Source organism: Megalops cyprinoides, chromosome 15 (genome assembly GCF_013368585.1).
Source record: "Megalops cyprinoides isolate fMegCyp1 chromosome 15, fMegCyp1.pri, whole genome shotgun sequence".
NCBI lineage: Eukaryota > Metazoa > Chordata > Actinopteri > Elopiformes > Megalopidae > Megalops > Megalops cyprinoides.
Window position 1 is genome coordinate 12,690,942 of NC_050597.1, and position 16,931 is coordinate 12,707,872.

General features: G+C 42.7%; 1 protein-coding gene across 1 annotated transcript in view; it reads left to right on the forward strand.

The window, feature by feature from the left end:
* disc1 (DISC1 scaffold protein) overlaps nt 1-11,739 on the forward strand; it is a 53,612-nt gene extending 41,873 nt beyond the window's left edge. Inside the window, exons 11-14 of the mRNA XM_036547462.1 lie at nt 867-1,131; nt 4,691-4,735; nt 8,178-8,295; nt 10,033-11,739. Coding sequence (XP_036403355.1) covers nt 867-1,131; nt 4,691-4,735; nt 8,178-8,295; nt 10,033-10,196 — 592 coding nt within the window. The 3' untranslated portion in view covers nt 10,197-11,739. The remainder of the gene's footprint in view (nt 1-866; nt 1,132-4,690; nt 4,736-8,177; nt 8,296-10,032) is intronic.
* The last annotated feature ends 5,192 nt before the right edge of the window (nt 11,740-16,931 follow it).

Here is a 16,931-nt window from a genome sequence, read left to right on the forward strand (position 1 = left end):
GTGTCAAGGGGATTAGGCAGCACTGTGCAATCCCCTCAACCAGGTGTCCATTAGCGAGAGAACCAGGCTGTCCTGACTAACTCAGTCCTCTACAAAACAAACCCTTATCTCTCCCTTTTGCCATCTGTGTCCATCCCCTCCACAGAGGAAGGTCAGCAATGAGTTAGAGGAGAGTGATTAACAACAATACGAGGCGATATGTAAACAAAATGGCTGCCTTTGCCTAGTTTCTTCATTACCTTGCAGATGTCAGCAGGTGTGGCCCCAGTATGGCCTTGTGTCTACCCCACACGTTCTCATGAGTGTTTTTGTTGGGATCCCCAAACTATGGATCTGTTTAAGCATTTTGCACAAAATGGGTGTAGTTAGGAGTAGTGTAGGTCTAGCTGATCCTGGATCAGAGCTTAAATGGCACCAATTCCCTAGCCTATGTCTTTCTCCCTCACTTGCTTTTCAGTCATAGTACTGTGCATCCAGTGTGCCTGTGTTTCTAGGCTTCTCTTCCAGGGCGTATATCAGTATCTCACTTGCCACGCTCTCATCAGAAAAAGAGTGGATGATTGATTTAAAATTTCACAGGATGAATAAAAACTTGTTGGTCTTTGAAATCTTGGCAGAGGGAGGTGTGATCTGTTCAGTAGTGGAGGATGAGTAATTGCTGCTTGTACAAATTGTATTGCCGCTTTTCTGTGGGGTGGGTTGGGTAAATGATTTGCGCTCAAATTCGTAATTTGTATGAACTGTATAATGGTGTAAGTGGTGCGTTGGTTGGCAACTGAAGTGTGAGTTTGGGTGGAAGAGTTAAGCTATGACTGTTAAAGTAGTTGAAAATGACATTGAAATTGTCTCTCCCCCTCTGCCCGCAGTTGTGGCTGCCCGGCGGTGGAGCGGGTGTGGGAGGCCGACCTGGAGGCCTGTCACCTCCTGCTGCGGGGGCTCCAGCTCAGGGCCCCCAGCTGCTGTGGCCCCGGGAGCGAGGAGGGCCCCTCTGCCCCGGAGCCCCGCCCACAGCCCCACGACCGGCCCTGCGACCAGCCCTCCCCGAAACAGGAACAGGACTGTGCCATGCTCATGGCCCTCGGGGGGCGCTGGTACCCCGAAGCCAACCTGCAGCACTCGGAGTTCACCAAGGTAACAATTAACCCTTCGCTTCAGCGACTCACCTTATTCAGATAAGGTTCATTTGCATAAAGACCCCTGCGTGTTGAGATGGCACTGTTTACCACTAATGACTGGATGACTCAGTTATGGCTGAAAATGGATAACAGCAGAACAGTAGCTGTGCGAATTAAGTGGTATTAACGTCTCCCCATGTGCGAGTGGCGTCTCGTTAAAACCCAGGATCGATATACATCTAGTTTTCGTGTATGTCAACATGCAGTGACTGTAAAGAAAAACCCTCAGCTAAGCCATGCATCTGTCAAACTGGCAATCACAGTATTTCCCTTTTGTCTTAACGCAGAATTCAGGACCATTTGCAATACTTCATTTTATTTTTTTTTAATGTAGGCTTCATACAAGCTTTCTCCTCATAGTTCTCCTGCTAATGAAGGTGATATGATGGAAAGAGAAGGGTCAGGTTTCCAGAAAGGCTGCCGCTCCCTGGAGCACAGCCTGAGTCTACTCCGCTCACTGGTATGACCAGCTTCTCTGACAGTGGCATGCTGGGAGAACAGGAATGGGAGCGATGCCAGGCAGGCTACCAGGGTGGGGTCATGCCGTGTGGGTGCGGGAAGTCGCACCCTCCAGTGGGGTCCCTCATGGAGCGGTGATAATTGTTTTTTTTTTAACAAAATCTCATTTTGTGTTAACAGCAGAGTTTTCTGAGGGAAGAGCGGGCAGGCGAGTAATTCTGTGTGGTCTTCCATGTCCAAACTCTGTTTATTTGGATTGAGCATGGGGAGGACCGAAAATATCACTGACCGCAGGGTGCATTCTGGGAAAGGTTTTGGCAGCGTGTTCTGCCTCCCAGCTGTGGCTAGCTGTGCGTCTCAGGTCAGCAGAAGCACTCTGGTGCTCCACTCTAATACTGAGAGTGGTGAATAGTCAACAGGACAATATCTGATGAAGACTCGATAAAAAGCCATACTCTCATGTTATCACCTTTGCAATGCTGGTTATGTGTCACATTTTTCTTTCTGATCAGTCAGTCATCCCGTGTGATGGAACATGTGGTAACGGGTCATTTTTTCCCCCGCTTGTGGTGCGTCACAACTCTGTAATCTGGCATAATTCAAAATGTGTCATTACTGCTCCCTCTTTAGCCCACCAAACGTCAGACCCATGACACCAGACTTTTATTATTGACAGTATAAAATGTGCCAGGGGCACACAGGATTGATGGTTCTTTTCTGAATCCACTCTGAGCCTTTACAGGGGAGGGTGGAATGAACACTCTGGTACGAAGTGAACCATCTTTTTTTTTTTTGCTGTCATTTTCACAATCCGGGATAAACAAGCAGCAGAAATAATGGAGCGGACAGTGAAGTAGATTAGGTTAGGTTATTAGGTTAGGTTGTAAGGTTAAATGGGTATAATTTGAGATTAAATACTGGTTCTTGTTTGTACTTTAAGATCTATTTATTTAGTAGTCCTGCAAATTTACATGGACTGATTTATTGAAGAGTTCATGTGTGTTTTCTTTCACATTTGAAAGTGGACAAGCATGGTTAAAACGCTCAAACAGTGCTCCAGTCACACTGCTCTCTGATTTCCTCAGCACTGAAAGACTTGCTGCTGAAGTCCAGTCAAAGATTCTACATCTAGAATTGGGGCAGATAGCTCTGGAATACGCCAATTCACAATAATATGACATAGCAAGCTGGGCGGATAGCCTGAGTCAACCACTTGGTTGCCTGAAGTCCAGCTCAGTCCATAGTGGCTTTTAAATGATCTGTATGAGGAGGTTCGATCAGAGCGGGACAGAGGGAGATCATGTTACACTTAAGATGACCGCATCTGTGAGGTGGCAGTGTAGCATAGTGGCAAAGAGGAAGGATTGTAACCGAAAGGTTGCCGGTTCGATTCCCTGCTGGGGCACTGCTGCTGTACCCTTGGGCAAGATATTTAGTAAATATTCAGCTGTATAAGTGGGTGTAGCAAAGGGCAAAAGCAGTCACCCCACCCGGCCTCTTGGTATGGCAGTCAGAGCGCGTACTCAACCCTAGTGACAGCACTCTGCCATAGTGGGTAATATGTAAAATTTTACCCTTTGTAAGTCGGTCTGGACAAGAGACTCTGCAAAATGGCAGTAACGCAGTGCAGTGCAGTGCAGTGCATCTCCTCTGGTGGTCCAGCGCTGTGCACCATGTGCATTCAGCTGCCATTGGCTGCCGTTTGTGAGTAAACTGTGGAGTCAGGGTGTGGCTGGCAGGTCAGATGGAAAAGAGCTCTTTGGCTGGGAGAAAGCTGGAAAAAAACCGAATCCTCTCTGGAAGGTGGAAATGAAATTCGTGGCAGAGGCGATGCACAGTGTGCAGCCTTAGAGCGAGATCCGCACGAAGGCACCGGGAGATGCCCTGCACAGATGCCATGAAGATTAGACAGAGGCTCTGTGACTGCTTCCATCAGGCCCCACCTTCCCCCAGGCTAGAGTTTAATATTATGTGTTGAATGGGCTTTGGTGGAATCATGACGTTCTGTGTATTGTTCTCCGTGTGTTAGATACTGCAGCACCACAACTTGTAAATGAATCTGTGTATTGGTTGAAATGTACATAATTGTCTCTAAACTTCCTTATAATTGATGTGTGCTAACATATACCACTGATCCTCTTTCATATCCACGTAACCTGCCTTTGGCTCTCTCTCCTGCATGCTCACTTGCTTTTTCTTTCTTCCTTTCTCTTTCCTCTCTCTCTTTCCCTCTGCCCTCCTGGAAGACTGGCTTCTCTTCTTAACCCACTGTGCTCCTGGCTAGTGAAGGTGAGGTCAGGGCCCCTCCTGGTGATTGTGGTGTCTTCTTGTAGAGGTCCTCTTTTTTTCAGCTGTCATGCTATAACCCACTGTCAATGACTCACAAGCAGATTTCCCTGATTTGGGTTTATTCAGAGAACTTTGAAATTACAGACACAATTTAGTCTTCTAAGTGATACATTTTGGCATTTTTAACAGATTGCAGTGCAGTTAAACAGCAAATGGAATGTTCAGCTGTTAGTCCAGAATTTTCTGCTGGCCTTTTTCTGCAGAACCTAATTAGATTGTCTATCAACAGATGTGAACCAGCTCAAGATTGTTTAAAAAGGCAAACTTTAACTGCCTGGTTAATTTGGGAACACAATGCATTTTTTTCTGTTTTACCAGCCAGTGTAGCTTAACTGTACCTCAGCCAACAAGGGGTTAAACATGATTAAAATCCATTATTTTAATTAAAAATACATTAAAAATGAAATGAATTTCTTTTGGTAATGTGTGGTGTGCTTCTGCCTGCAGCTATAACCAATATGTTTTCCACCAAGGAGTAATTATTTACAGCATTAGCATGGCATGCCTATTTTGAGCTAAAGTGAAGAGAGCTGAATTCAAGTTAAACCCATTAATTTTTTTTCTCTCCAATTATTCTGAGCAATAATTGCACTGTTTCCATAATGCAATATATTTACAAATAGAATTGAGTATTTAATAATTTATAAGCATTATGATTGGGTTTTGTGTTAGGCCTGAACAAAGGTTTTGTTGTTTCATTTTTACAGAAATTGGAAGAGTTCCTTTTCTGCATGGAAGACAATCAGCCCGAGGTAAGCTGGGAATTTCTTGTTGTCTTGCGTTGATTATACATTATTGGATTTGCTGGTCTGTCATTGGGCTTATCTATTAATGAAGCTACAGTCTTACAATTCTGCTTAAATTGGCACTGGCACGATTTCTGGAAGTTATTAAAAGTCAGCAGCTCGATATCGTTATCGGGGTCCTCAGGCAGTACTGGCTTGACCTTGCAATCAGCATACTGTAAATTATTGGCAATCAATAAGCAAACTCATTCATGTCCCTATGATACAATATCTTTCAAAAACTGATATTGTATGTCATTTTTAACTTGTGTCTAGTGTGCTGGCAACATCACTGTAGTGTTATTTCGTACAGTGTTTTGGTAAAAGTAGGGATTCGCTTAAGGAAACAAAGGAAAGCCGAGGCCACGCTGTGTACGAGACAAGATTGCTGATAGCCCAGGATAAATTAGTCCGTAGCCCTATCTGAACTCCCCAATCTCCCATAATAACTTTAATTGAATAATTCCCTCTGTGCTCCTGTCTGCCCGTCACATCGATACTCAGAAAATCAATGGGACTGTTTTTTCCCCCCTCTTTATTTTAATCCTCATCCTTGGATGCCCGCATCCAGCTCCTCCTCCTCCTCTTTCCCAGTGGAAAGGGAAAGGAGAGCTCATTATCTGTCCGGTAGTGCAGATTCATGGGCCCTGCAGAGGCGGAGCGGTCCCCTCAAATGCTCTCTGGGTTTAATCCTGCCAGTGCAGTTCGGGGGGCATCTCTCAATCAGGTCGCCTCCCCCACACAGACAGTTCTTCAACCCCCCCATGCACGGCTATGGTAACACTAGCCAGTCGCATCCTGTTTTTCCCCTTCCATTCAGTTCATTGTTCTTAAAGAAGTCTGTCCTTGTGGGCTCCCGTTTTTGTGGGTGGCATTCCTATGGGGTGAGGATTTGCTGGAGTAGGTATTACCCCCCCCCCCCCCCCCCCCCCCCACACACAGCAGTGGGTACAGGATACTGCCTCACCAACATTTATATCTAGTCAGGAAGCAGGTGTTCTAACCCAGAGCGACTTACAAGAAGGACTTCCCAAGAACCTATCATTGCAAAACCTCATTTTATCTTAACATTTTATCTTTGAAACATGGCAATATCACCCTTTCTGGATATCATTACAGCAAATTAATAAGATTGACTTAATAGGTAGTTCCATTAGGTATGCTTACATGTTTAAGTGAGTTTATATCAGATCAAATTAAATGAATCCTTGAATTGATGACAGTATCATTGCTTAGTATAATGTCATGCTCTTCATGTCAGAGAACCACCCACTACAGACTGGCTGCTATACTTAAATCATTGCCTGAAACGCCGTTCACAGTTAGCAGTATCCCAAAGAGTGCTGGGGTGAGGACGTCTGCTACCTTTAGCGCACTGTTGCCCACTGACAAATGGGACAGTCCTGTTCTGCCTTATTTTACTGCACTTTGAATTGGAATTTTTACAAATGAATTTTTTTCTTTACTTTTACTTGATCTTTTAATGACCACATAAGGTCTTGCGATGAAGATTATTTGCCTTGTTCGTGTTTAGGCTGTTTTAGTGGGGTCACCCATCCCTTTGGCCTTAGGAGCGAACGAGCTGCATGTTGAAGTGGCAGTTCTTTGAAGCCTCTAACATCAAGAAAGGGCTGTAACTCTGCCTCTCTCTGGCTGTTTCCATGGCACCGGTGTCCTGGGTAAACCAGTGTGCAGTGATGTGCCAGTCCGTGTTCACGTTTCTGCATAATGGCCGCCTTGATTATTTCCTTTTGTGGAGCTGCTATTAAGATCTGGAGAGGCAGGGAGTTGCCTGATTCACAGAAACTCCCAAGATTCCCAGCTTTGAGAATAAAAACATCATTCAGTTCTAAAAGCAAATAGAGCCAGGAGGAGTGTTAATTTCTCCTTTGAGTAGGCCATTTATCTATAGTCCAAGCAAAAAAAAGACACCAATTTACATCTTTACGAAGTTTTCTCACGTTTTTTAAACCACAATGGAATGAGAGAGTATTTTTCATACAAACTGTAAGGATATTGACCATCTGAGAGCGTGAGATATGGTGTTTGTAGAGTAGATCACTCCTGCAGTTGTGTTTTCTTGTAACACATGAAAATATACACGCCTTTCTTAATCAAGAGCATGTTTTTCATCAGTACTTCTTGTCTTGTTGAACTGGTTTAATCATTTAGAACAAATAGCCTATGAAGTACAGATATGCCTTATTTAATAGGGGCATTAACCAATAATCCAGTGCAATGACTTTTGATTTTTACGCTCTGGCAGTGGTGTGGTGTTATGAGGGAAGTTAATACATTTATAAATTAATTACTCAAAAATACCAGTAAAGGGTATCTGCTCAGGAATTTCATAAATAAATCAGGCAAGCGGAGGAAAATCTAATACATTCCATTTTTATTTCAAGGCTCTATGAAGGACACTGTGTTGCCATTTGCCATTTTCTACACAATTTTCAGCTTTTTTAGGCTTTTTAGGCTCTAAGGCTATTAAAATGTCGTTTATTTGCAGGCATTGACTTTATTTAAAATTCAGATAAAAATATAGCCAATTCATAGAATTGAATCATATAATCAGAAAACATTCACAAAGTTCCAGTGTTGTCTAAGTTGTTTCTATTGCTGATTTTAATTTGCTGAACATTCGAGGGACCCTTTTGTATTCAAAGGAAAGCGCAGTTTGGCGGCAGATAAGCAGTCAGACAATGTTCAAATGTTGGGAAATATCCTGAGTGGCAATTTCCTATGTGTAGTAATGAGTCAGGTTTGCGTGCCTCTGCTTTCTGACGGTGCGTAAAAGCTGTGAATCACCCAGGAAAAGGAAGGAACTGGGGCAGGCACTGAAGAACCTCTCCCTCGATGGCCTGCTCCACTTTCTATCCCCCTTTCCCCTTCAGAATGTGATGAGAAAGTTAGGTCTCCATGGAAGGTAATTAGTGTGCATTTTAAAATGTGACAGTGAACGCCTGGATTGGGAAGCTGGAGACTCTTAAGAGGAATGTAAAGCGGGAGAGCGCTCGTGATGAATCGCAGGCGCTTATGTGCGGATAAGGGAAAAGAAAAAAAACACGGTCTAGAATTGTCCGATGTAGCACATTATGACTGTGCTAAAATGACTTTCCAGTTTCCTGTGCTGACTTTTTCCCAGGAAAAGAGAATTGCTGAAATGAGGACATCCGGAGTTGCTGGTTCTTGGTCACAGTCCCCGTTTGCATTAACCTGTCGCTGCTGTGCACTGTGTACCTGTTCAGTTTTAATATGTGCAGTGAACCTGACAACGGCAATCGATGTTTGAGGGGAATGCAGCCATCCCTGGTTAGTCCTCCTCTTGTGAACCGAGACTGTTAGGTGTGTTTGTTGGTACAGGGACAGGCGCTTGATGCCTGGATCTGTTGACTGTTTTTCTCATCAGGATTCGTCCAGCGAGGCCATGGAGATCACGGAACGCTGTGAGCTGATCGGTGACAAGCTGGCATCGCTGGAGGAGCAGCTGCAGACGGCCATTTTGGACCGTAACCAGGCTCTAGCTCATATCCTTTCTCTGCAGTCATAAGGGCCCCACCCACAAAGATATTTAAATATGTCATAGACTCCAGAGGAAAACGTGTGTTTAAAGTGTGTTTTTTTGAGGGGGGATTCAGATGTTCTCTCAAAGAGCCTAAAAAATTATCTTCAGAAGTGTTGGAAGTGTTGGATATAGTTTTATCCAGACTCATCTTGTCAACTACAAAGACAAGATCATACTTGTCATGCACTCACTTTCAGAAATCATACTCCTCAAAACTGAGTTTAACATGGAATCCAGTGGCTTCACTACCATGTTTTGTGCTAATTTCTTCTCTTTGTTGTAGCATGCATCACCTACAAATTAAACTGTTTGTATGAAGCATTAGCACAAATCATATTTTGAGACTTACACAAGAACATCCCCTCTTTAATGCCATTATCGCCATTTATGTATGTGCCTGTTTGTGTGAGTGTGAATTAAAGATGAGCTTTAACAGATTAAACGACATTTTCTGACAGGCCTGATTTGCTCCCTTGTAGAGCGGAGTAAAAACAGACAAGGTTATTACAGGGATGTGGTGCTGTGCTGGGAAGCTTCAGCTGCCAGGCCGCATCAGCTGAGATTAAGAGGAAGAGACAGAGGGGATGGGACGGCCGATATTGTAATGTCACAGTGATAACTCCACTGCACTGACAGCTTAATGTCCTCTGAGGCCGGCCGCGGTTTGGCCGGGTTTTACTTCCGGCAACCAAATGAAAGCGCTAATAATAACAGCGTTGAAATTGTTCCCGGCTTACAAATGGATTACAGTTACTCATGTCTCGCACAATGTCCTCACACCCTATCTCCCAGGAGATAAAATAAAAGCTTTAATCTGTTGCTGACTATTTTTTTTGTCTTTTCAGAATAATTTGGGTGTCTTATCTTCTGTTTTCATATTTGTTAGCTTCATTCATCCACCTGACAATCCACTGAGTTGGACAGTAGATGTATGTATAAAACTTCTAATGTGACTTGTGATTAACAGTGAGTGGCAGGTCTGATAGAGAAAAGAAAGGTTGTAGTTTTCTGTTTCTGGTCAGGCATGGAGGTGGATTGGCCCTTAGTTACCTGTTAATCAAGTTTAGTCACTTTGCATGAGCTTTGGCTTGTTCGGGTCACACTTTGTGGCATGTTGGGGACCTCACTGTAGAGGCCTTAGAAAAAGCGCTGTGTGGATTCCATGTTGGGGATGTGAGTGTGGTTGCCATAGAAATGGCATGTGGGGGTTGGGGAGGACTTGCACTTGTTGAGGCTTTGGCAATCTGAGCGCTCATTTGATCTGCTGGACGGATATGGGGATTTGGCATAAAAAAAAAAAAATCTTAATGTGCCTCTGAGTTTCATTATCTCTATCAATTTAGCCAGAGGGAGATGTGAGCACTGGAGCAGTATGTCTGACTGATCCTGCTTCATAATTCATGAAGTGCTCTTTAACGCCTGGTTAATAATGAATGAGGACAATTTGGGTCTATCCGAGAGCAAAATGAGCCAGCCGGGCCCATCTGTTGTGAAAGACATCCCTTTGATTTGCCACTTAAGCCGGACACCCACACTATTAATTTCGGTCTCCTAGCAGGTTAAACAATCCCTCTCGATTAGAGTATGCGTCCCTCTGAATAGAAGAACGTGAATTATTTAGCTGGGGCAGTTTGTTTGGCGTCCTGTCTGCTGTAAATAACAAAATGTTGGGGGCGGTTCTCCTTGACTCCAGCTGTACAGTCTCTGCAGGAGGAGGTCCAGGAGGTGAAGGCCACCCTTCAGGCCATGCTCAAGCAGCTGGAGGAGGAGCAGGAAGTGGAGGAGGACGAGGAGGAGGAAGACGACAATGTGGGGGAGGAAGAGGATGAGGACCACTACTTCAGCGACAGCTGGATGATTTAACACTTGATTGCCTGTCATCTTACCACTCACTGAGGACCTGACACTCTGTGTCTGAGACTTGAGGCAGATGCCATGTCATCAGTTTTCAGATCACTGTACCTCTAGTCTCACCACCATCTGTCTTTGGAAACGGGCACACTTTATTATAAGGTGCCCCTTTTTATCATGTATCAGAAGTGTCAGTCCAGGGGTAAGGTGCAGTTTGATGTATGATGAAATAACACTCAAGAGCATTGTGTTTTCACTGATAATCAGGAGACTGGATTTCCAAAAGGAAATGTGTGATGGTTGATTCTACAGATTTAAATTATCACTTAATGCCTACTTAATACTCCATTTATGGAATGCTGTATTGGCAGTTGTGCTGACACTCATACCGTGTTTCAACTCTGAACAGATTAGGAATAAATATTATGAATATGACATTTAGAAAGGGAGCTAAAAATAGCTCTTCCTTCAAATAAAGTGTGACTTCGGAACCCTGGAGAATAATATTGAAGCTAACACTTATCTGAATGTATCAGATTAGTGTTGCGCTTTCCCAAACTTCAAAAAGCAATGGATGCAAATAGGATTTAGCTACATGAACATGAAAGAAGGAATAATGCTACATTTAGATTGTTGTGTATCCCAAGATACAGGATTTCAGTGAAATCCATTAAGCGTATGTAGGATAAGACTAAAACCACACACACACACAAAAAAAGATCCATTGTTGGAAGAGGCTTAGGATGGACACCAGAATACAGGCTTACTTTATCAACGCGCGTCCAGAAAGCACAGAAAATTCTTCCGTTCCAAGAGTGGTTTATGAGACCAAATTAACCCTGCCCCCTCAATCTAAACTTTTACAGGAAGTGAGGGGCTGCTGGGTTTGTGGAGCATGCACAATGTAGCAAGTTGTTTTTGTTGTCGTTTTTTGTGTTTCTTTGTGTTAAGACAATTTTGTATGCCATAGTTGAATTACAGGCAAAGTAATATTTTCTGTATGCCTTACCTATGTATAAATGGCGGTGCAAAGATTATTGATCATGCTCTTTTTTTAAGCTTGACACTTTATCTTTCCAGACCCCCTTGTCATCACTGACTGGGGATACCAGTGGAGCACCATTGGCATTTTCCTATGAGCTGTTCCACCGGCTCACTGTGCTCTGACGAGGAGGCGTCTTACTCACGTATGTGCCTTTATGATTAGATGGACCGTCCACGTCCAGCTGTGTAACTGTAATTGGAGAGAAGTCACTCTGCACAGATTATTCCTTAACTGCTGTTTTGTGTTTTTTTTTTTCCTTTTGTCTTATTAACCAAGCACTTTGTGTTAAATGAAGGAATGTCATAACCTGGCGGAAGGGGAGCACCACTTCTTTATAGTCCTTGTGCTGTAATAGAGCATACTTAGTAATGTTTTTTTTCTTTTTTTTGTGCTCGTTTTGATAAATGTCGCACCCTTTTTACTGTATGTCCGTTTAATCCATCGTATTTGATTTTGTATTTATTCTGTTTTTTATTATTCTTGCTAAATACATACCAAACACAACTCAGCCTGTTGCCGTGCCTCTTTGATAACAATTGGTCTCAATTTCAGAGAGAAAACGATGAGAGTAAGTTACACAGGGCGCTTTAGGATTAATTGTTTCGAATGGGTTTTAATCTCAGCCTGTTTGCTCATTCATTGCCTGTACTGAGTGCAGGAGAGAGATCATTTCCATGTTAATAACCAGCAGTGCCCTGCGCATATGCTCTGTCCTCCACCTGGTGCACCCTGCTTGGGGTCAGGGCCCCTGGACCTACATGGGTTGGTTAGTCTCTCTACAGATACTCACTGGGGGCCTTAGGTCCCACAACAAGACAAAACAAACAAATCTGGTCTGTCAGATAAAATCAAAATTTAAAACAAATGAAGGCAGGGGAAAAAGAATTATTCCGGCAAACGAGATGGGAACGATTTTTACTCGCAATTCTTCGCATTCCTGTCATCTGTAACACTGTGTATAGTATTCATTTTTTACATGCGAAACATTCTGAGGCTAGTGTTACTGGTTATGGTTATACCTTCCTAACAGAAAACTAGGCACTACACCTTTGAGTCTACATATGCTGTTCTTGGTCAAGTTATAGTCCAGTGGTGTTCCTGAATGATTTGCTGAAAACCTTTCTGTCTCTTAATTTGCAGCTTTTTTTTTTTTTTTTTAATGCAGTTTCTTTTCATTGGTTAGCATATCTGAAACTGAAGTGGAGCATGCATGCATCATCATGTAGCTAATGGGGGTTGATTTTATGAAGTGCTCTCTGTTGCCCTCCCTTGATTAATTTGCCTAACTAGCAATTGGGAAATTTATTCAAAAAGCTTCATTGTAGGTACAGCAGTCAGATTCCCTTTAAGCTTGAACAATTGTTGAAATTAACACTCAGGTTAATCTTATCTATCAGAAAAAACGAAATAAAATAACTGAACTCTGTTAGTCATTAATGTATCGATTTCCCATGAATTTGGTGCTAAAAATGCTCAAACTCAGTGGCACTGCATTGTTTTTATAAGTAGGGGGTCAATGGCAGCGCCATTTCAGTCTGGGGTACAGGTTGAGGGCTTGGAGACAGTCTGGAACCCTCTCCCATCCCCACCCCCCATGCTCTGATATAACATATAACACCACAGGATTAGGGCTTCCGCCACTGAACAATGGGCCATTTTGCTGAACAAAAGACTGCCAGCCAGGCCCATAAATGGCACATCCATCAGCTTAAGACGGCTTACACAACGCGCTTGGCACCAGTCGTGTGCCGGCGGACGCTCTTCACAGAATTCAGTCCGTGCGTGATCCGCGCAGGGTCTGGCCTGCGTGTTTGTTATGAAGATTGCCATGGAGTGAGGCCAGATGATTGTGATTGTAGCAGGAAAAGGCCAAGATTGATTGGCGGGGAGCAATTTGCTTCCAGAGATGCAGAGAAGTTGTGATTTCTAAGGCTCTGCATCTTAGAGTGTGAATTAAAAATTCCTGTTCCAAATGTATTAGATGCCAAATATTTTTTTTTCCACTATTAGAATTGTGGCTTTGTCACATCCTTACAGGAAACCCTTGACACCCTTTTATGTGACGTGATACATTGGCACAACAAAAGCTAAAGGCAAAACCATTCCTCCTGTGATTATTTCCTTTTTTCAGGGAAGTGTCATGCTGAGCTTTATTTTCAGCAAATTTTATGATGACGTATTTAATATTTTTCACTGCTGTTTATTTTAGAATAAATACGCCTTGAAGGCCAAAGGAAAACATGATCCGATCCCATCCCATCTAACACGAACCTCTTCAATTCACTTTAAACAGGAATCACAATTTCTTATATTTCACCATCAACCAAATCATTAGATTTTCATTCACGCTGTCTTCTGTTAGTGTAATCCACCACCATTCAGATTAATTTTGTAAAGTGCCTGTCACAATCAGAATTGTCTTTGCAAGCATAGAACTTAGAGTGAAAAGGAATGCACCAAATAAAATGGCATCATTAAAGAAGGTTGACTAAGGATGATGGTGAACATCTCAACTGGGGAAGAATCCGCTTTGTAAGCAGTGTAGTTTTGCGATCAGCGTTCACTTGCTTGCCTTGGATTGGCCGAGAGTTTGCTGTGTCCAGTGGTGTGCAGTTCTGGAGAGCCTGGTATTGGTCTGATGGCGGAGACTTCTCACAGTGCTCTGTGCTCCGGAGTCGAGACTTTCACACATCGCCACATGGGATGCAACCCACCCCCAGACTTGCGTTGTCACTGTTGACCGCCTCTGCTGTGTGCAAACAGTGTGCGCGCTGGCCGAGGTGTAAAGCGATGGTTTCTGTCACTCGCTCTGGTGCGGAATGTCCTGAAATCAGCTGCCCGCACAACGTGCCACTTCAGCTTTGCTCCTGCTGGGAGGGGATTTCGTTGCTGTAATCGTGCTTGGTGCTGAGGATGCACAGGCTGGCCAGAAGTGTGGCTGGCTGAGTGGCGCAACATGTGCGTGTGGTGGCAGCCCATGTGAAAGCCTGCTCTCCTTGCTATTGTTACATTGAATTACATTACGTTACATTACATTCATTTAGCAGATGCTCTTATTCAGAGCGACTTCCAGCACAAGAGAACATAAGTGTATCCATTCAAGTCAAATAAGCGACAGTGCCAGACCAGGCCAACAGCGCTCCCAGAACAGTGAGTGTAAACATAACACCATTCAAGCCCTACCACAAGTTAACTTGTGCAATATTAAATTAATTAAAATTAAATTAATTAAAAACGAGCAGATGAACAAATGAACTAGTAATGTAAAGGGGTGAAGAGACAACATGCTTTTTCTGTTCTTGTTCCTGACAGTGAAATTCAGTCTTAGCAATGTACACAATTTTGCTTGGACAGGCCTTTTCCTCATTTCTGGTGTCGTGGGAATGACATGCTGGCAATGTTTTAGCTCATTGCTGGTGTTACGGGAATAGTAGGCTGGTAATGTTATCCATCACTGTCCTAAGTCAAAGCAATGACAGGCCACTAATGCTATACATTATGTCTGGTGTTTTGGGAATGAGAAGCCAGTAACATTATCCATCATTGTTAGTGTTATGGCAATGAGGAGCCAGTAATGGTATGTACTATTGCTGCTGTTATGAGAATGACTGGCTGCTGTGAGATGACTGAAGGCCCTGGATGCCTGCAAAACCCCTTCACTGTTCCAGGGGCAGAAGGCCTTTACAGTTATTGCAGTCACACTTCCATCACCTTCCAGCCAGCCAGTAAAATGATTTGACAACCTGCCAGGTATGCAGTGGGGTGTGTGTGTGTGTGTGTGTGTGTGTGTGTGTGTGTGTGTGTGTGTTTTCTAATCATCTGTGTTAGTGACTGTGAATATTTTACTCAGTTATTAAAACATTAACCTCACGACCCCATTCACTTATTGAGTGCTCCTACCGTTAATTGTGTGGTTATTTTATTTGAAGGACTCCACTCATCTCGTAGATAAAGTGCATAAGCCTGTCATTAGCCAGTTAGGTTTGTGCTTGAACACTTGAAATTGTATGTACTTGGGTGAAGAACTAAATTAGTCACAACTGTAGAACACTATTGACTCAGATAAGCAAGCACTGGCCACAGTATGCGATTGTGACTTAAAGACTACAGCAATAAAGAGTGGTGAGATGCCAGTTGTGAGCAGCCCCTTCTATTTGCATGCACTATTAATGTGAATTCATGAATGTGTCGTTGCGTTTACTTGGAGAAGACCTATTAAAAACCGATTTCCTCCGATTCTTTCTTTGGATGCTTATGGTAAAAATGGGCTCTACGTTTTTCTGGCAAGTGTTAAGCTTAACCAAAGAAGTTCGTTTTCATTTCGTGCATTTTTCGTGCTTTTATCGTTTTATCGAACTACATTGCATTTCTCATGTTTTTCATGATTAAAGGAGGTTTTCGATATTTAAATTGCTTTTTTTAAAATGGAGGTCCTGTCAGATATCACATTCTGCATCTAAAAATGCTCTTTTTGAACCTTTAACTATAGTGACAAGATTGTCTATCGCAGATTCCAAATATTTATGATGAAACCATGAATTCTTTGATTAGTTCAATTCCATTTCATGTTCATTAACATTTTCAACATTTTTGTTTGCTCTAATCAGCACTAGGCTTGCACGCATGGTTTTGTGGTCTGTAGAGATCATTTTTTGCAGTAATTGAAAGATGCAGTTTTGTCATCTAACAAGCAGCTCTTGACAGGCACTCACTGTCTGTCAAAGCCCCTCCTGCCGATGGCCCTCAACAAGCTGTCCAGGAAGTAGCGTCCTATTTTTGTTTTTAATAAACCAGCATAAAGATCAAAATGTGTTCTGCCGATAACACAGCATTCCCTCTGAAATTCTAATAGGCTTTTTAAAAAAAACTTTTTAAAAATCGTTGTCCTTTCAGATCCTTAATTATGCAGAGTGAGAGGTAGAGTCGGACTGTGGAATAATTTGAGAGTTGAGAGTAAAGTGGGAGATTTATCCTTTGAAAAAGCTAGGGAGATTTAGCGCTAGCCCCCCTAAGGTGGCTATCCATTGAAAGACTTTGCCTGAGGAGCAATGATTTATCCAGTTAAGGAACAGCTGAAACGCTTCAAACAAAGTAGCCAGTTATATTTAATGTGGAACTAAATTATTGTTACAGAATCATTTATTTGGTGAGCAAAATGCACCTGCACAGCAAGATTTCCTGATTGATGTGATCCAAACTTTGAGCTTTAAGTGCAACTCAGGAGCCAAGAAAACTGTTCCATCCCTCTATAGGACCAACGTTCATGTGTTCGTTGGTAGTATGTAAGAATAGCATTCCATCAAGGGCAGATACAATGTTCCATAATGTTCCATGATCACAGAGAAGCAGACATATTTAACCTGTGCATTATTAAAGTTAATCAAAATTCTTTATATTATTGCTTTTATGACCCCAGTCTTACCAGTACCTATCCTTAGATATATATTTGATGCCATGGTTTTATTATTTTGAATCCATAAAATTGTATATGATAAGATGATGGAACAAAGTAATAGTGGAATCTTATATATTAAATATTACAGTGCAACCAGTATTCATGTTCACTTTTGGTCCACAAGAAGCTGAGAAACAAAAAAATGTTTTAACCGTTCATGCACAAAGCCTATACACTCCAAAAATCCCCACAAATGGGAATATTCTTGATCCACATCAATTTCATGAACGGTACAGCATGAAATCAG